The sequence below is a fragment of the Cololabis saira genome, chromosome 10, assembly GCF_033807715.1.
Source record: "Cololabis saira isolate AMF1-May2022 chromosome 10, fColSai1.1, whole genome shotgun sequence".
In the NCBI taxonomy this organism is placed as follows: Eukaryota; Metazoa; Chordata; class Actinopteri; order Beloniformes; family Belonidae; genus Cololabis; species Cololabis saira.
This window is the reverse complement of record NC_084596.1, coordinates 19,477,867-19,499,414: the sequence shown is the minus strand read 5'-3', so window position 1 is coordinate 19,499,414 and position 21,548 is coordinate 19,477,867. Positions and strand designations below refer to the sequence as shown.

General features: G+C 42.5%; 1 protein-coding gene across 1 annotated transcript in view; it reads right to left on the bottom strand.

Annotated features, from left to right (window-relative positions):
* The window catches only part of ak5 (adenylate kinase 5), a 112,366-nt gene that overhangs the window by 45,119 nt on the left and 45,699 nt on the right, over positions 1-21,548 (bottom strand). The window contains exon 7 of the mRNA XM_061731054.1: positions 5,556-5,646. Within this exon, the coding sequence (XP_061587038.1) occupies positions 5,556-5,646 (91 nt within the window). The remainder of the gene's footprint in view (positions 1-5,555; positions 5,647-21,548) is intronic.

The following is a 21,548-nucleotide window of genomic DNA, read 5'->3' as shown; positions in this document are numbered from 1 at the left end:
GTAGTGTAGATATAGATATGTGTTTATTGTCCCCGTGTGGAAATTTGTTTGCAGCAAAAGACACATAAAAGCATAAAAACAGGGACACGGAACAGTAACACAGACACGGTGCATCCACTTGTACATGGTATTACCCAGCCAGCTGGGGTGCTATTTCCTAGCAATATTTAGAAGTTTAATGGCTTGGGTATAAAGGACTTTGACCTGTTTTTAGTGAACAGGGGGGGCAATAACGAGCCGAGCTGATGGCAACAGTTTAAAACTGGAGGTAAGTGGGTGCCTCTCATCAGCCACAATGGCCTTTGCCTTGTTTGTTCTTACAGCTCCTGCGGCTCATCCCCCTCCTTTTCGTAGAAGTTTGGCTCGTGTTTTATCTCTGATTCGTTGTTTTACTTAAAAGGACTAGTTCATAACACTGTCAGTCTCTATTTTATGTTACAACACGATGAGCCAAGTCAAAAGGAAGAAAAATACTGTCACGTATTCAATTACCTAGATTCATATCGGTTCCAGCGTCACTTGAAATCTCAGAAAAAAACTGCTTCAACAATCATTCCTTCCACATTTTACCGCCATTCTCAGTGGAAAAAATAAAAAAAAATGTCCCCTTGTCTATTTTTTTCCTTAAATGCCAGCATCTTCTAAAAACACACGTGAGATTATGCAACGATGCCGCTCCAAGCAGATTCAGAGGGAAATACATTTCCTGTATTAAAAATTCAGAACGCACTGGTATAAAACAATAAAAAAAAAATACTGTGAGGTGCTGAGAGCACACAAGATAGTTCAGAAGAGTGCATCTTGTCCCCCCTGAAGTGTGGTATGAGTGTGGAGACGTCTTTGTCTCGTTGTGCCGAGACCGCCGTTGTCAGGTGGCAGAGGCGGCTCCTCAGCAGCGCGCCGCGTCTGGACCGTTGGGATAATCAGAGGATGGCAGCGCTGGAGGAAAGCGGCAGCAGTCTCCTCTCGACGGTTGAGCTCGAAGCAGCAGGACGAGTACAGGCCAATTTCTCCTCTGAGAATCTATTTTTAGGTTTCTTGAAGCTTTTTCTTTCACTTCCACTTTAAAGACATCAGCTCTGAAACGCATAGCTACAACTACCAAAGGAGGATTCAAACATGATTTAAACTCTACTCATATCTCCTTCTTCCCACATGCATCTGAAATTGCTGCTACACACAGATGGAAGTGGAGTCTGGGACACGGGCGTGCCCACTGGGACGGGGAAATCATTTTCCTGAAAGTCCCTAGCACGACAAATATCACTACAATCGAGTCTTTCCGCCCTTTGAAGCCACAGAGCAGAACTGAAGAGCAGAACAGGATGCATGTGAGCGTGCACACCTTTACTAATGGCACTTTTACACTAGTACCTACTCAGCCCGACTCGACTCGCCTTGACCTCATTTATTTTTGGTACCCAGATGAGAAGTAGGCGGGTAGGAGCGAAGCTGCTGACGTATTTGATTGTGTGATCTAAACGAAGAAGACAACACTAAAGATGTAGAACCTGGAGGAGATGATATATGTGCTGCTGGGTCTGTGACTCGTGTTCGATACCAAGTTAAAAAATGAGTGAGAGAAGCTTCAAGCGGCGATGCTTTTTTTTTTTTTTTGTCTCGTCGCTGCTGAAAAGTCAGCTGGAGCCGCGAGCAGCTATGAAGTGACCGAGCGCCTGGTAGATCTTGTCATTCCTTATCGCCCGTCTAGATCCCTTTTTAATTCTCTCCTCAGCCACCAGGTTTATTATTAGTTATTAGTTGGATCACGAAACAGACTTTTGTGCTGCCATTGCCTGTCGAATAAAATGAACAAGAAGCCGCAAGTCGCTCTTTCGCTGATTTCCGCCTCCTGACTCAGACGTCTGACGGCCCCGCCCCCCGACCAATCGGTGGCCTGTAGTGTGATGACGTCAGATACAGTGCCGACTCAGCCGCTTAGAACTTTGGCAGAATAGATACAGAAAAAGTATCTACTCGGCACGCCTCCACCCGCCCCGACCCCTAGTGGAGAAGCGCAAAGGCGAGTCGAGTCGGGCTGAGTAGGTACTAGAAGCGCCATAAGTGCACACGTGAGATTCTGCAGGCTCAGAGCTCTGATGAGCAGAGTCCTTCCTATCACGAAGGGGCACAAGTGACCCCGTATGCTGAGTTTTCCAATCTCAGGTACTCCTGCTCTAATATTGTGCACTAATATCGTGTTAATGCACTCTGTGGTTTTCCCGCTCATCTTCACAATTCACATTTGGAGGTTTAGAACAAGTTACACGGGATAGTTATGATGGCGTGAAGATGAAATGCAGCTTAGATAACAGCTCACGTCTAATGTAGTCCCGATCGTTCGGCCACCTGACACCATCAACAGCTCACAGAATTCAGAATTCTGCACTAAGGTTATGCCAAAATGTAAACTAAACTACCTCTTTTGAAGTGAAATGTATTTATTTTTGTTATTTCACTCATCTGCACTTTTTTTTTTAGTTTACAATTTCATGTTTATACATTTTGTGCCACCAGTGCTGATAAGCTTTGTTTTGATCCAATGATGAGAGGAGAGAATGGACAATAAAAGAAACTTGGGACAATTTGAGTTTTAGTCCTCCTTTTTTTTTTTTTTTACTTGATTCATTGCCAAAATGTATCTGATCGGGAAAAGGTATTGGAATTGTATCAGGAGCCAAAAAAAGTGATCGGATCGTGAAAAATCGGGATCGGCAGATACTCAAACTCAAGTGATCGGGATCATATCGGGATCTAAAAAATCCTGATCGGGACAACCCTAGTCACGTCATGAAGTCTCATCCAAGTTAGGCCGACTGTTCATCTCTGTGGTTTACAAACATTTAAAGTGAAATGTAAAACAAAAACCTCAAAATATAATGTAATTTTCCTTCTTTTTCTCTCTTCTTTTGTCTGATTGGACTCTCAGTGGATGGTTTATTACATTCATGTGTTTTTGCAGGTAATGAAGGCTGAACAATGAAAAACAGTATTAAAACAACCATGAGGGGAAAACTGTTTACGTCAATGATGATGGTAATAGTTCCCATCTCACTCAGCATCTAAACATGTTTTCTCCTCACAAACTATTTTTAGGTGCCATATGTCGCCTCCATGGGGTTTCTGCACCTCCTAACGCGAACTTCTGCCTCCTGAGAGAATCATTTGGGACGAATAGGCTCCATAAAGTTCAAAAGGTGGAAAAGAAAAGCTCACTAAAGGCTGCATCACCTTTCTGAATAATTATAATCTCTTCCACTGATTTGTGCACAGATTCCTGCCGTGCCGAAGCGGTGGATCATAAACGGGAAATAAGCAGATTTTTAAATTTATGAAGTCTGCTGTCACGAGATGTCCATCCATACAGCTGTCTCAGTGAAGACTGTTTTGACATGACACAGCTGTTCTCTGGATTTCTGGTCACCAAACGTCACATTTGGTGACTAAATATGACATTTAGTGTCTTAGCTCGCCACAGCAAATGTCAAACATTTTATCTAAACAAAAGGACACTGATTATGTTGCGTTAAATCAAGTTCATTGAAGGTGCTAAGTGGTTCAAGTGTGACAGCATAGACTGAAATGGAGCTGTGGGACAAAAACTATGTCCCTACTTATGCATAAACAAGTGTTTTACTGTCATTTTAACTGATGAGCAGCAAAAACACTCATACCTTCCTACGCAGTAATGGATGTGAACACTACCTATGTACCGGGCTTAAAATATACTGAATTCTGCTGTTCAATTGGACATTTTAACAAGTGGGTCAAAGGAAGTGGACTCACTTTTGATTGCAGCCTCTTGTGGTCATCTGAGGAACTGCATGATTACATTGATTTAAAAGTTTGCTCCTGGTTCCTTTTCGTCTTCTGTCACTCAACGACATGACCATGACACATATTGACATAATGCCCACCTATAGGATAATTTATTAAAAACCAAACAAAGAAACAATGCTTATCTTGAACTACTTTCATAATTCAGGTGACCAATCAGAGCATGGTTTCTGAGCATGCTCTTAAAGAGACAGGAGCTAAAAGGGAGTGTTTTTGATAGACTTTAATAAGAGGTCACATGGTTATGCGCGGTATGATGAATCTAACATGATTTTAAACTTATATTAAGTATATATATCTATTAATGTAGGCTTAAAAATAAACTAGGGAACCTGCAAACCAAACTATGGACTCTTGGTAAATGTATTTTTCCACCACCTCATTTCCACATCTCCTTAAACTGCAGTACATTGGCCTACAGTAAACAACCTATTAAGATAATATATAAGTATAAATATCCATAAAATACATTGGGGTGAAGGTTCAAATTTAGAGCCCCTAGTTTCTTCTTCAGGGGTCCTAATTCAAGTTGTTGGGGAATTAGCCGGGGAAGTGAGAGAAGAGCCCGTCTCCGCCTGGTCTGTGAAATGTGACAGTATGCTGGACTACTCCGTGAACTTTTTTGAAAAGCGAGGAAAGATGGAGAATGAAAAGGGACTTTTGAACAGCAAGTTCCATTTCAAAAAGATGCCAGATGGTTTGCTGGACCAGACTTAAGTTATTTGCATGTACTGTCGATTTGAAATGAATTACCATCGAAGTATGTCAAGTCTCAAATACCACTTGCAGCCAAACACACGACCGATGCAGAGAGCCCCCCCCCCCCCCCCCCCCCCCGTCAAAAGCAGACAACACTGGATAGCAGCTTGCAAAAAAGGCGTTTTGGTCCCACTTAGGAGAAAGGGATATTTTTTTAGCCTTTTATTTTCCTCCATATGAGGTTAGACATAATTGAGCTGCTTAAAAAAACAAAGAATCTTAAGTTAGTCTTTACAAGTATAAAGTTGCGGACTAGATTGTGTTTGTATTTATGAAGGAATGTAACATTCAGGTCAAAAGCTTTTTTTTGTGGAAAGTTAAATAAACATTGGCATAAAGCAGCATATTTGCCCTTTCTCATGTTGTTAACATTATTAAAAACATTAAAAAAAATACCTTAAGGTAATTTAGAACAGTAAAAAATGTGTGAATAAATGATGGGATTAGCGATTAATCACCATTAAAAAAATGTATCGTTTGACAGCCCTAATAAAAAAACATAACATAGCAGTAACATGCGGTAGTGGCCTTGTGAAGCACACATATACTGAGAATGACTTTTCCACACAAGTCGGCAAATACTGTGACTAAGCAATCAACACTGATTATGCAAATCTAAATGGCGTGGGAAGGGAAACACAATGTGCTCCTCTGCAGGGAAACTGCTTCTCACCCTTTAAAGTGCATTTTACAGTTTGGTCACTGCATAACCGCTGGGCTTTTTAAAGGCAGCTGAATAAAACCTGGTCACTGTAGTTTAGTTTCAGTTTTTCATGTCAGAACTCCTCATTTACAAAAAGCCTGCAATTCCAGCATTTTTGGCTTATGACACTGCTAAGCTGTCATTTAATAATTCAGATGCAATTCACTGAACCAATTTCTTCCTCAAACCTATTAAATATTGATGAAGATAAGCATATGCAGACGAACATGTAATTATGAATAAGAGCACATCCTACCAGCTGCAGGCTCTTTGGAGGGAAACAGCTTGTTGTCCACAGTCGTGCTGATGTCACAGAAGACTTCCTCCTCATCTCGATCAGCGTCCAGCTGAGAGGAGTCAAAGAAAAATAAGCTTTAAAGTTAATTGATAACTTCAATACTTGTCATTTTGTTCAGACAGTTGGGAGCGAGGCGTGATAGGAGCACCAAACATGAAGACTCTACTTCTCATCTCCCAGAGGTCACAAATGAGCCGGTCAGGTTATTAACTATTCAGCACAGACTGGAAGTTTCAATAACACATCATTGATTAGCTCCCCTTTGGCTCCAGTTTGTTTCCTCACTTTCTTCGCACATGCAGAACCTGCAAATGGGCCGCGACAAATCTGGTGCGTGAGTGAGCTGAGGGCTGATTGATTCTTCCTCTCCTCTCTCACCGGAGCAGATGACAACCAGTTGAGAGGTGGAACGCTAACTCATGCATACATAAATAACTGAATATATGACGGCCTTCACTTCCTTCTGCACGTCCTTCAGGCGCGACTCCCTGAAGGGTTACCTCCCAAAACTCATTTAAGAAATCAGCAAACGTCAGCGGTGAGAGTTTAAGTCAGCAGGTCTGTATGAGAACCTTCAACCAGCAACTTCCTGAAGTTACCATGGCCAAATCCTAAACAAAAAACAAGAAATAAACCTTAGCCTCCATCCATCTATCCATCCATTTTCTATGCCTGTTTTAATCCTGTACAGGGTCACAGGGGTCTAATGGAGCGTATCCCAGCTCGTTATAGGCGAGAGGCAAAGGTACACCCTGGACAGGTCACTTTTGGAACATAGTTAAACGATCTAAGAATCACATTTTTGGAAACAGAACAAAACAACACATCCTACAGCTTCCGCACGAATCCAGCGTATGAACATTACAACGTTCAACAGCTGCATCTGTGATGGTAATGAGGTGTGTTGGGGCTCATGACATGGCTAAGCTGGACATCCATAAAGGTGCCATTAAGGGGCACACATTATTATACCATTTATTCAGAATCGGACACATTTTCTTGATGTCTTAATGAAATCTCGGATAATTGACCCTTTGTCAGCTTTGTCAAAAATCATTTTCCGTCGCTACACCCAGGCAGAATATCCGGTTGGACAAAATAGCCGTCTCTCTCGTTAACATAAGTGGAAAAAGTGTAGTTGTTACTTGGCTTGCAACGAAATTTAAATCACTGGGTTATTTTTTTAAAACTTTTTATTAGTAAAGGAACACTTGTAGTGTAGCGAAGGTGCAACGTATTTTTATCCCCGAACTGGCAGAAATCTGACCTGTACTACTGAAACAAAATCGGTTCGGCAGCAGGCTACAACCCATAGCTACAACCGCGGAAGCATTTATTTATTTATCTTAGGCTATAATGGTTAAGCGTGCTTGGGGGACTTGTAAAAGTGACACCTGCTACCCAGAGAGAATCACAGGAATACATTTCATCCCAAAACCAACGGTAAATTTGGATGAAGCTATGTGGACGGCCGCACCTTCCACCGTGCTATCAGCTAAACTCACTACACGGTACCTGAAGTGTTCCTTTTTATTTATATCTAGTTGCTGTTGATTTTATTTGGTCCAATAATTAGAAATAAAGTGATGTAAAACCTAGTTTTTACATGGAAGTGGACGGCAGAGATGACAGTTTTGTCCGACTTAGCAACGGCCGCGACCTGACAACGGGGGCGGGGCTTGACAAAGGGTCAATTTGGTCGACATAATACAGAGAGAAAGCTCCCTTTTTAACCATATCACTACAGCTATTACCACAGCAGGCTGTTTTAGGGGTAGGAGTCTGTTGCCCTTCAAAACCCCTGACGTGAAGCTGGGTGCAGATAGAGATGGGGAGGTTGGATAATTCTACCCTGATTTGGATCTGTGATGTAACAGAACCCTGAATATATGAACTAAATGAGATGTTTTGAGACCAAGCTATCCGTTGTGATTTCATACAGGTTTTACAGCTGTACACCAGTTTTTCAAGAACAGTCTTGGTCATTTCATCAAGATCAATATCAACTAAAAATGGTCATTTCAGATCTCAGCGGTTATCGACCAAGTGTTAACTTTTCTTGTGTGTGGGGGTCATCACCAACCCGCTTGCAGATTTTAAATGTTTTAAAGTAGTGATGCACCAAAATTAAAATTTGTGGCCAAAACCAAAACTAATAATCACTTGGCCGAATACCGAATAATACCGAACAATGGTTCTTTCCAGTTTTTCATTTATTTTGCCAATTTTTTCACCATTGCATAAATCAAATAAATGTGCAGTGAAATACCCGCCAGTCACAATTTGTCTTACTGTACTTGTATTTTTTCTCTTAATCCTTTTTCATTTTCTCCCGTTCAAATCCAATTAATCGGGTTGCGGTGCGGCGGGGCTGATCTCCGCAATTTGAAGCCTTGTACAATAATTGTAAAAATCTGGGTTATTTTCTTGGAGGATCTCGTCATATCAGACAGTGAGGGTTCTCCACCGCATCGGTAGTACGGGCCCTTTTCTCTGCGCTGTGTCCCGTGACCGTCTACAACACCAAGCGGCTTTCCCAAATCCAACTCAGCCTGGATCATTTCTCGTGTCCTCTGCTTTTTCCCCACATCCAATGATCTGACATGCTGACATGTTTGCTGCATTTAACACTGCACATTCCTCAGTCCACGCTGTTCGCTGTTTGATTGCGTCATCTAACACGCCGTTATTTAGTGTTCGTTTTTTTCTCCACTTATTTCACCGAACACCGAAAGTGTTTTTTTGCTATTTTCGGCCGAACAATTTCGGTTACCGAACATTCGGTGCATCACTATTTAATGGAGCTTGAGGCAAGAATAAGAAATGAGACTCATTAGCGCTACGACGGCAGTCGGGGCTACTGCAGCCAACAGCGAAGCCGGCACGGGAGAACGGGGAGAACGCGCATGCAGCGTCATGTGACGTCACATCTGCAGGACAGCGCAGGAAATTCCGGTCCGGAATTGCAGCACATTTTGCAGCACACAGCCTGTTCAAGGAAACGGAGAGATACACTAGAGGGCTCATTCGTTTTGGTTTGGAACTCTTCATCTGACATTATTACTAGAAAACTTAAAACGTATACGCATTTTTTTTCATAAATCCTGCCTCAATCCTCCCTCATGCTCCTTTAAAAGTATCATTTAAATTATTTTATTGCATCAAGGCGTTTTGACTTTGTCAGGAACCCTTATTTAGACAAAATAAAATGAAAATATAATTTTACAAAATCATAAAATCACAGAATTATCTGCAAACCTGTGAGTGGCCTCCCTGAAGAAAATCAAGTAAAAGATGCGGGTCTCAATACGACTACTGGACCTCGAGGTCACAATATCATGTAACACCTTTACCTTTGTCTTTAAGTAAATATAGCTGCAATTTGACGCATGAAACCACAGATGTTTCTATAGTGAATAATATTAAAATATAAATGAAACACATTTATTTAGATGTGTCCTTTTTTCTTAGAACAAAAACAAGCGATATGCCACACCAAAAAGTTTAAAACAAACCTCTCCTTGGATAAGGAAGTCTTACCAGGAAACCAAGACTTAAGAAACTAATAATGGATGATAAATCTATGTTTGGAGGGTATATGTTTGGCTGATTTGATGCAACAGCAGTGAACATGTCCTGAAAAGTTATAGGTTTTCTCAATGTTTTCAATCAAATAGACAGAAATTCAGTTTCTGTTTGTTTTTCATGCCAAACCTTCAGTTTTGTAAACTGAATCTTCCTGAATCTGAAAACACGGCCGTGTTTGTGACCATGGATTATCCGTTAGAGTGAGTTCGACCACGTGTGGTAGTTTGAGTCTTGGCCAGTTCAGAATGTGACCTGCCTTTCACCCGATCACAGCTGGGATGACTTCCAGTCCCCCAATTACTCTAAATAGGATTCAAGGGATTATAGTGGTGTATTAATATTTATCTCATTTCTGGGGAAAAGCTCTGAAAAAAAACTTGGCATCTCCCTTTTTTATTTTTTTTTTTAGGACAGTAATTGCAGATGCAGAGTTAGTCAAAGGCTGTCTTTGTTGCTGCATCTGAGCAGGCAGGATACGTTTCCAAGAACTCAGATATTCTCAGTTTATTTCTAAAAGTGGAGCGCATACGTGTTCAGGAAATGAGTTTGGAGATACAGCAACGCTCATGCTGAATAAGTCATATTTATAAAGATGTAAGAGGAGCCCTAATGAGCCACCGCGTCAGTGAAGATCTGCAGAAAACCGATGCTCGCTACTGTACTGTGATGTTGAATATGTCTGAAATTCCTTCTTCATTTCCTCTATGATCCCAGAAGAAGAAGAGGAAGAAGAAGAAAAAGCAGATTAAAGGAAACCAATAAATCTGAGTTTTTCTGTAACCTACAGCTTTTATTTTATATTACATTTTTTCGCTTTACTTGCTGTCCGTTTGATCATTAGAACAGATTTGTGTCACGGACGTGCAGCATTTGATCTGAGAAGACTCCTCCTGTACATCACAGCAGGTTTTCACAAGAAGATGAGTTTCACTTCAAAGTTTTTATTGCTTTGTCTTCAGTTTGGGAAAGATGTTCAAATTCTGGCCAGTGTGTGATTTCATTATGAAACAACACTTGCTACTGCTCCCCGTGGAGACGCGGGATGGAGCGAGCTGTCTGTCGTTCCTTCATATCTGTGTGCTATCTAACAGCATGTGTAGCTGGAGCTGAACCCACTCGGGGAAAACTTAATTGGATCAGTCTGCTTCCCTACAACGCCGGGGCGCGTCCGTCGGGGCCTCGGCAAACAATCATTCCTCCTCTCCGCAATTTCCGGTTGTTGGCAGCAATGCGGAGGTGTGCTGTCCGTACGTGCTTGTTGTGATGAATTGATATGTTCTGCGTGGAAAATCAAAGCCCCTCATTCATCGAAGCATGAATGTTTGCGATGAACGGCTTTGACAAGACTGACTGACAAAGACAGGAGAGGTGAAGAGCAACGGCGCGTCCCGGGAGCAGGAGCGGAGCTCCCCAGCGTTAATACGCAGAACCATCAGAGATGTAATAACGCTCCATGATGGGAGTATTGACAGGTCCGTCATGCCAGCTCGACGGTGCTGACGATGCTGGATGGTGACTCACCGTGGAGCCTCGTCCTCGTAGATTGGAGCTGGCATTTCAAATGAACTGATTGCTTTGATGCCCCGCAGGCCTCTGGCGGGCAAAACGCAATTAAGCCCCAGATGATATAGCATTCATGAGTCAGGAATTCACCGACACCTTCACCTTGTAGGATTTCTGAAGAGCACAAGCGATGGATCTTATCAATTGCTTGACTCTGAAGTCTTAAAGAAGCAGCTTCTGAGTTATTGTTGAGAAGAAAGCAGCTGGTGCTCGGACGACAGCGTGGTGGTGATGCAGAGCAGCGCGACGGGAGGCTTGTTTTTCTGTCACCATTTCAAATGTTTAATCACACCAAAAAGAAACCCAGGATAGCTCAGAGGGATGAGCGGGTGAACCAGATACAGAGGCCATTGTCCTCGTCCAGGCGGCGCAGGTTCAAATCCTGGCCTGTAGCTCTTTACTGCGACTGGTCCCCCCCCTCCCTCTCTCGAGACACTTTCAAAATAAGAGCCACCAGAGCTCCACACACAAAACATAATACAGTAATCCCTCGCTATAACACGGTTCACCTTTCACGTCTCGCTGCCTCACGGATTTGCATTGTGCATTGCATTCTGATTGGCTAGTTCTCAAATATAATCGATGGTGGCATGTTGGTTTATAAGAATCTTTTTGCCCAAAAGAAAAAAGAGCAACAACTACCCATAACTATGTTCTTCTCTGGAAAACGCACCTCCACCTCAGGCTTTAGAAGAAAAAGACGCTACAGATCGGAGTCAGGATGCAGCGGCATCAGAAGAGCCGTGAATAAGCACGGGTCACAATTTGTCCTACTGTACTTATTGTATTTTTTTCATAATCATTTTTCATTTTCTCCCATTCAAATCCAATTACTCGGGTCGCGGTGGGGCGGTGCTGATCTCCGCAATTACATTTTTGGAGGAATTTAAGTTATAGAACAACAGGAAGCTTGAGCTTTTCTATGCTATTATCATTATTCCTGATGGAAATAATCACTTATGGAAAAAAGGGACAAATGCATTCTTTTTTAATTGGGCGTGTACTTTTTGCTCTGCTTTAATATCGTCTACGTCAACATGTTTCCAAGCTGCTCGGTTTTTGTAGTACGAAGCAGAAGTGACCATTAGGGACTTAATATTGGAAATAACTGATAACCAGCACATTTAAATCCAGCTATAAACAACAATCTAGCTAAGGATTAAACTGGAGGTTCAGAGAAATCCAAGTAAACATGCGCGAGAAGACAATTGATTATTGATTAAGGTGCGTTCGTGCATTTAGTAAACAAGCGTGAAGGAGGACAACAACATGAGAGAATATGGACACTAACGATGCAGCAGCTCTGTAAATGTCGTTCATACTAATCTGATCATGCTGCAGGTGAGATGCAGCAAAGTCTCCCTCTTCTTCTACTGTTGTTACCGTGTTGTTGTGATGCTGTGACTGTTGTTATTCCCGCTCCCGCGGCTCCTCACTTCCTGAAGGGTCCCGGGGCAGTCAGTAGCTCGTCTAAGCGTGGGTTGGTATACATGCAGGAATAACTCGGATTAGGACACATTATCTGGCACTAACAGCTCGATCTCAAGAGCTTCAGTTCGGTTCGACTACAGCCCGGCTAAAGTGTATACATGGCTTTTAAAACTTCATTATCAGTCGGATTAAGGCAATAATTCGACTTTCTGTTATAATCAGTTACCTTTCTTACATTTCTTTAGACATCTTTGAATAATTACTTTTAAATGTTGGATCCCATGTGCAAGTTAAATTGTCATGCATGGGCATAGCTGCCTCCTTCACCTGTGGTGATGGAGGGATTTGTTCTCTGTATTTGCTGCTTTGGGCTTTCAATCGTTTTCTCAGCTTAAAGCGTTTTTCACTGCGAGCCACATCACCCGTACAAAACATCCCTCGTTCCTGCCGTACATGCACACAGATGAACTGGTTGGAGCTCAGTATTTGACTCCGTGTGAAACACTGGACATTGTTTTTTCCTCCACTTGTGGAGAACTGCAGCTGTTCACCGGTGTGTCTCTGACAGTGTCTGTTCACTCCGTCTAGACTCCTCTGAAAGAGGCTCACTGCTGCGGCGGGAAACCAGACAGTCGGAGCAGAAAGTGACAAACAAGACAGCACCGTGATGAGCTGAAACTCAATGGGAAGCTGAGGGGAACTAATGTTTTCCTTTTCATGAAAGGTTTGATTCCCAGCTGGGCCGTTTCCATGCAGGGTTTTTATTTTCTTTCTGCTCCTGCGTGTCGGGTTGATTTGGTGGCTGTAAATTCTCAGTAGGAGTCAGCGTGAACGGCTGCTCGTCTTGTTGTTTTTGTGAGGCTCTGAGGTGGACGAGGATGATGTTGATACAGGGAAATAGATGGATGGGTGAAGTGGACAAATGAGGGATTTAATCAGGAACTGACTTCATGAATTTTAAGGGATATTTGTGAGAAGCAGTCCATAACACGGCAAAGATGGCTTCAACCTTTCAAGTAAAATCCGCCTGCATAGGTGCTCGACCGAAAAGCGAATCTTCCAACAGATGTGTTAGTGACAGAAAGCATTTTTTGTTTTTGTTCCTTTCTCCTCTTTCCCAACCTTTCTGATTGCCAAGCCGACAATTTGACGAGCTGGAGACATGCTGGGAGTGAAGCAGGAGTGACGCTGGCCGTCTGACACTCACTGTGACGGCCGGAAAGAATGTGGCAACAGCAATTCACAGGAGGAACAAACCATCAATAAGCTCTCAAAATGTTTGTCACCCAGGCAACGGCTGCATAGACCTACTGTTGTTTTTGTCAGCCTGTTTCAATTTTAGTTTTAGTCTATTCTTATGGTCAAGTTATCATTTTAGTTTTTATTAGTTTTAGTCATGTTCATACTCGTCGTGTCAAGTTTCAGTCGACTAAAAGTTTGAGCATTTTATTCTTATTTTGGTCAGAATTGTCAATTTTAGTCTAGTTTTAGTCAAAGATTGTATTTAACTAACCCATTTTACAATTCAAAAAGGTTATCTTATAATTATATTATTGTTACCTTATAGACTCAAGAATACATTTATTCCAGATACAGAAGACTCTAATTTGAGTTTAAAACATGTTTATTTTTCCGCATTTCTCCCCATCTTTTCCTTTTCAACAACACATTGGGTTTTCTTTTCCACGTCTATGTAGGAAAGTGTATCCAAAGATGGTCTCTTCTTCTTCTCGAGCCCCAGAGCAGATCCCCCCGTTTCTCTATGTAACTTTGTTTTTAATTGACGTGAACCTAGAGCTCTGTGTTAACGGCATCAGCCTCTAACCTGCAGCTGCATCTTCTGGATCTGATTCCCCGCTGCAGCGACTGGGATTGAGGACGTGACGTCACCAGCAGCAGAACTAAACCAGAGGAAACTACTGAAAACATGGACATTAAGGATCTTTGGTAGAACATTTAGTCTTGTTTTGGTCAACAAAAATGAAGACACATTTTAGCAGAGTTTCTATTTTGTAATCTACATTTTAGTCTCGTTTTTATTTGTCTATGATATTGCAATATATATCTAATCATCGTTATCATCACATGACCAGCATTTTTTGTTGTGTCTCGTTTTCCTCAGGTGATAAAGGTTCTTTGACGACGATATTTAGTTAATTTTCGTTGACGGAAACAACTTTACATAGTCCTCCTTTATTAGCAGATAGAAAGAGAGAACACAACGCTCCCCTGCACGTGGAAGTTTTATTATTTAACCAACAATCCCATCCACAAACTACAGTTTAGAACAAAGCTCCTAAACCAACTGGTTAACTGTTGGTTTACAGCACATGGTGTTTACATGAGCCGGCAGTGCCCTGCAGAGCGATATCATCACCCTCTAATCACTCAGGGTTTGAGCCCAGCGGGATGTTTTCTGGAAGTGCAACATGCTTAGGCGTCTAAAGAGATGGAAAACTGAGACACTGAGGCATCCGTCTTCACTCTCTTGTCATTATAACAACACCCCGATTCATTATGCAGAAGTAAACATTTACATTCTCATATACAAGTGTTTCTTATCTGGAGACTCCAGCTTTGTTTATTTTGGCGTGAGAGAGGAATTACTGCTGCTCTGTTTAGTCTAATTATAAAGTATACTGTGTAACAATTATTTAGTATTTATTTATATTTATTTTAGTGGAGATTTGGAAAAACATGTACTTTTGAGCTTCAGAAAATAGGAATAGCTTTATTTGTCCTTGAGCCAGCGTCCCGACACAACGAAACGACATTCCAGAGAAGAGAAGAAAACGACAACATATGTCTTGGTGCAATTAGCTGAGAAAGGATTGGGAGAAAGGCACTGGGAAAGAAAGAGGAAGGGAAAAAAGGACGGGGACATGAGACACCATTCCCATTAATTATGTATCTTGGAAATTAAATGAAAGTACAAAAAATAAGCTACGAGTTTAAGCTGGGGGAGAGAAAGCTGAATATTCTTGAAACAAAAAACAAACAAACAAACAAAAGATTCATACAAAAAGGATGATGGATCGACCCACCGCCCCACTAGAAGTGTGTGGTGGTGTATTTCTTGGGTTGTTTATTTGGTTATGACGGGTCTTGAGGCCACACCTTTCAAACACAAGTCATCCTTATTGGTTCTACCAGACCTCAGTGCTGCTTTTGACACTGTAGATCAGCATTTTACTGCACAGGTTAGAGCATGTTGTTGGGATTAAAGGGACAGCTCTACGTTGGTTTAAATCATATCTATCTGACAGGTTCCAGTTTGTTCATGTACATGAAGTTTCTTCAGAACACTCAAGGGTCTGTTATGGTGTTCCGCAGGGTTCAGTGCTAGGGCCAATCTTGTTCAGTTTATACATGCAGCCGTTGGGAAGTATAATCCAGAATCACGGCATACACTTTCATTGCTATGCTGATGATACGCAGCTCTACTTGTCTATGAAGCCGGATGAGACAGAACCGTTGGTTAAACTTCAGGCATGTCTTAGGGACATCAAGGACTGGATGTCTAGAAATTTCTTGCTTCTAAATTCAGATAAAACAGAGGTTATCATTCTTGGTCCAGAGCATCTTAGGAAGTGATTAGATGGTGTTGCGATGGCTTCCAGTGCAACTGTGAGAAACCTTGGTGTTGTTTTCGATCAGGATTTGTCGTTTAAACCATATGTTAATCAGGTTTGTAAAATAGCGTTTTTTAATCTCCGTAATATTGCAAAAATTAGGAAAATCCTCTCGCAGAGTGATGCAGAAAAACTAGTTCATGCGTTTGTATCTTCTAGACTGGATTACTGTAATGTGTTGTTAGCAGGATGTCCAAGTAATTTGCTGAATAGGCTCCAGCTGATCCAGAATGCAGCAGCACGAGTGCTGACAGGAATCAGCAGGAGAGACCACGTCTCTCCAGTGTTAGCGTCGCTCCATTGGCTACCTGTAAAATTCAGAATCCAATTTAAAATTGTATTACTTGCATATAAAGCCCAAAACGGCTTAGCTCCGCAGTATTTACAAGATTTGATAGTGCCTTATGTTCCTGGCAGAGCTCTCCGCTCCCAGGGTGCAGGTTTACTCGTAGTTCCTGGAGTATCTAAATGTAGATTTGCAGGGCGGGCGTTCTGCTATCAGGCACCATTACTTTGGAACCAACTTCCAATCTGGGTTAAGGAGGCTGACACCACCTCCACATTTAAAACTAAACTAAAAACCTTTCTGTTTAGTAAAGCCTATAGTTAGTGTTTAGTAAACCTCTAGCTGGTGTTGGTAAATCTCTAGGTAGTGTAAACTCTAGTGTGTTAGAGTCAGTAGTCATAGTTGCAGCTATAGAACAAGACTATAATAGTTAGTCTCAAATATAGCTTTGCGGTAGATATGCTGCTATAGGCCTATGCTGCAGGGGGCACCGACATGATCCGCTGGGCGGTGCCTCTCACCCTTCTTCTCCTCTCCTTTTCCCTGCCTCTCTCTATTTTTTATTTATTATAAATATCTCATAGCTATCATTTTTGTCCATCGTTCCTGTAGTTTCTTGTGCCGGCCCCCCTTTTTTCTCTTTTGTGCATGTTTGCAGGCTGGAGCCTCAGGAGCTGCGTTCTGGCCTGTGTTCCCGCTGCTCTGCTCTTTGGTCCCACTGGTGCCACAATCTACAGCTCTCACTGGAGCAGTTTGCAGCTCTGTAAAGAACAGTAGGGATGAGCACCTCCAGATCTGAGGAAATGCTTTTCAGGCAGTGGATTCTTGGTTTACTGTGTTGCTGTGTACGGAGCCCTCCGTTTCCCTGCTCATTTCCTCCACTTCCTCCACTTCCTCCTGCACCACCGCTACACGCAACTCATTTACTGAGCAAAGAAGGAAGTTGTGCTTAAATGTTATGTTAATAGTTGTCTAGAAAGGCTTTAGTTATTAAAAAATGGCAAACAGCGAAAAGTCAACCAAATCACAGAATCATTCATTCATCCATCCATCCACCATTTTTGCAATGAACCTGGTTGCCGTGGTAACGTAATGGAATATGAGTGTAAACAACCCCAACCGGAGGCTGGTGAGTGGGCTTTGCTGTTGCAAATGCTCATGTAAATTACCTGCATCCATCCATCCATCCATCCATCCATCCATCCATCCCTGCTTCTTTACAGGCTCACAGGGGTCTGCTGGAACCTCTCCCAGCTCATTTATTGCAAAACGCAGGGGTAGGTCACCAAATCAAATCAACAAATAAATAAGTACATTATTTAACTAACTGCAGTTTCCAAGGCATACAGAACGCTCTGTATGTGATGGGTTTCTCACAAAAACTGCACATAATAAGCTGTTTTAGCTTTTATGAATGTTGAAACCTGCTCAGCATTTCTCACCACAAAAACGCCTCTTTAACAGGTAACAATGTTGTACAAGCCGGCACAAAGGGGGTGCGAAGGGCTGGAAGTCTGGTACTCGAGGAAACTGCAGGATGTACAGCAAAAAAATTAGATTCCACACATGAAAAAAGAGAGATGAGGAGAGAGGCAAAACCAGGGAAACATGATGGTAGGAAGGAGATTAGAAAAATAGTTTTGAAAAGGGAACAAAACCGTAACACCAAACGTGTTAAGTCTTTCAGCTTCAACCACAAAAAGATTTAAAAAAAGGCTGATTTATGAATTGTTCGAATGAGATTTCCTGGAGATAAGTGGGTAAGGTTTGATTCAAGAACTTTAAAGCGATAATATCCCTACTTTAGGAAAAAAGAGAGGGAGGGAAATGCGGGCTAAGTAAGAGATCTAACCCACTCGACAGCACGAGGGATTACTTTGGGAGACATTTGTCAAACACACCAATGCAAAGTTACATTCACAAATGCCACTTATGTTAAGCTTTTCCAGAAGTGGTGTTGACATTTCTGGGCTTGGAGGTATCTTGAATGGACCATCACGCCGTGGAAATGCAAACTGTGGTCAGATGAATCAATATTTGGTTTACGGATCCAGAGTGAATGCAAAAATACCAACCAGGTAGTCATTAAAAAATCCAAAAAACAGTCCTCATATCATTACAGAGGTCTCTTTACAGGAAGCCCCTGGCAAAGATGATGACATGTCCGCATTCACACTGATCATACTGTGTAACTGGACCCGACTCTTTTTCTGGTGTGAGGTTGTATAACCATGCAAACATAATCTTCTCCTCATATTTTAGAGTCTGAGGACTTACTCAGTATTCCCCCGGCTCTGAGATAGATGAGGCCGCGCTAAGACTCAGACTGATCAATAAGCCGTCCACCAAAAGTGTGGGATGCTGCACACAAGCCAGCGTCTCCTATTAGCTCTCAAAGCTCGCACACATGGAGGGTATGTGGAGGCTCCTCTTCACCAGAACAGTCAGACAGACATCCCAGAAGTCCTCAATAAAACAACGGAGACTTCAGAAACTAAATGGACACAGTTAAGAAACCTCCGCCTCCACATCCCAGCTGCTGCTCATGTGGGCATTAAAGCATGGACATAATGATCATTTACATCTTTGCTTATGTTACGGAAATGCAGCCGACGGCGAGTGAGCATTTAAGCCACGCCACTTTGCTCTGACAGGATGATAAAAAACCCTGAAAACCACACACGGCTTTAAAAATTACCGTATTTTCCGGACTATAAGTCTATCCGGAGTACAAGTCACACCAGCCATAGAATGCATAATAAAGAAGGAAAAAACATATATAAGTCGCACTGGAGTATAAGTCGCATTTTTGGGGGAAATTTATTTTATAAAATCCAACACCAAGAACAGACATGTCATCTTGAAATTTAAAATAAAAATAGAATAGAGGCAACTCTCGGACGACTCCGCCATCGTCGGTCTCATTAACAATGGAGACGAGACGGAGTACCGAGAACTGAACCACAGATTTGTGGACTGGTGCCAGCGGAACCGCCTCCAGATAAATGCGGGGAAAACGAAGGAGCTGGTAGCGGACTTCCGCCGGCGCAAAGTCATCCCCTCGCCTGTGAACATCCAGGGAACGGACATAGAGATTGTGGACTCTTACAAGTACCTGGGTGTTCAACTGAACAATAAACTGGACTGGACTGTAAATACTCAGGCACTTTACAAGAAAGGCCAAAGCCGACTCCACCTTCTGGAGGTCCTTTGGAGGGAGGGACGGCCTCCTGAGGACCTTCTACGACTCTGTGGAAACGTCGGCCATCTTTCATGGTGTGGTCTGCTGGAGCAGCAGCATCACAGCAGCAGAGAGGAAGAGACTGGACAAGCTGGTGAGGAAAGCCGGCTCTGTCCTGGGCTGCAGTCTGGACCGGGTGGAGGTGGTGGGGGAGAGGAGGATGGTGACTAAGCTGTCCTCCATCATGGACAATGTCTCCCACAGGGATGGGCGGTATGGACTAAAAAATGTATCACGATAATTTCTGGCATTTATCCCGATAACGATAAAAATGACGATAAAAAAAATACCAATTCAACTCCACCTTTAACTATAAATCTATCTTGCTCTCAGATCCGCCATGTTTGTTACACAAAAACGTCATCAATGGGAATTTATCCTTCTTTCTTTCTTTCTTTCTTTCTTTCTTTCTTTCTTTCTTTCTTTCTTTCTTTCTTTCTTTCTTTCTTTCTTTCTTTCTTTCTTTCTTTCTTTCTTTCTTTCTTTCTTTCTTTCTTTCTTTCTTTCTTTCTTTCTTTCTTTCTTTCTTTCTTTCTTTCTTTCTTTCTGCTCTCTTCTTCCCTTCCTCTTTTCTCCCATCCTTCCTCCTTTCCTTGTTTTCTCCCTTCCTTCTCCCCTTTCTTTCCTTCCTTCCTTCCTTCCTTCCTTCCTTCCTTCCTTCCTTCCTTCCTTCCTTCCTTCCTTCCTTCCTTCTTTTTTCCCTTCCTTCCTTCTTTCCTCCTGCTCTCTCCTTCCTTCTTCCCTTCCTCTTTTGTCCCTTCCTTCCTTCTTTCCTTGTTTGTTTGTTTCCTTCCTTCCTTCCTTCCTTCCTTCCTTCCTTCCTTCCTTCCTTCCTTCCTTCCTTCCTTCCTTCCTTCCTTCCTTCCTTCCTTCCTTCCTTCCTTCCAAAAATCAGCTTTACACAAAAACGTCATCAACGGGAATTTATCGTTTTTACCGTGAAATGACAAATTCTTATTGTGAGGAATTTTTTTGACGGTTTATCGTGAACGGTAAAATATCGCCCATTCCTACTCCCACCCCCTTCATGAGACGATCAGAGCCCTGGAGAGCTCCATCAGTGACCGGCTTCACTGAGAGGCATCGCAGGTCCTTCCTCCCCGCTGCCATCAGACTCTCTGTGCTCTCAGTAGCCAACGGACAATAACTTGTGCAATAACATTACAAGATGTGCAATATCTGCCTGTCTACCTCACACACACTCTACCTGCTTTTTTTGCACTGTTTCTTTTCTTTCAATCTACTATATATACTGCACATATTTTGTAATTATATATATTTTTTATTTTTGACTTTTAAGGTCTCTTTTACCCCCCCCCCCCCCTCATGTGTGTGCTAAGTGTACTGCTGCCAACAAAATAAGTTTCCCCAATGAGGGAGAAAATAAAGGATTATCTCATCTTATCTTATCTTAAAGGAGCTTGCGGCTGCTTTTAAGAAATGAGACTCTCTAGCGCCACCTTTCACCACGACGGCCGTTGGGGGTACTGCAGCCAACAGTGAAGCCGGTACGGGAGAACGGGGAGAACGCACATGCAGCGTCATGTGACGTCACATCCGCAGCCCAGCGCGGGAAATTCGGGACTGAATTGCAGCACATTTTGCAGCACACAGCCTGTTCAAGGAAAAGGAGAGATATACTAGAGGGCTCATTCTTTTGGGTTTGGAACGCTTCATCTGACATTATTACTAGAAAACTTAAAACGTATACGAATTTTTTTCATAAATCCTGCCACAATCCGGCCTCAAGCTCCTTTAAAGGAGCCGTCTGTAAGAAATGTCCAAAACTGGTACTGCAGTCACTTTCAAAATAGTGTTGAGCGGCGTGTATCCTCCCCCTCCTCCCCCCGACCAGAGGTTGCCAGGTAGGCTGCAGAATGCAGCAGGAACGTAGGCTGCCATGGCTGCGATAATTAGAGCCGAGCTGGCAACCCGGATGCCGAAACAATACTGACTTGGTGATTGGGAGATAGGTGGAGGGTGGAGCTTCAGAAACAATACTGACTTGGTGATTGGGAGATAGGTGGAGGGTGGAGCTTCAGAAACAATACTGACTTGGTGATTGGGAGATAGGTGGAGGGTGGAGCTTCAGGCCAAAACAAAAAATGACAACATAAACATCAGTTGAGGGCTGCAACTCCTCTTTTTAAACTGAAATATCCTGGCTTGAGTGCTGTTGTCAGTGACATAAGTATTTGAAATGAACATGA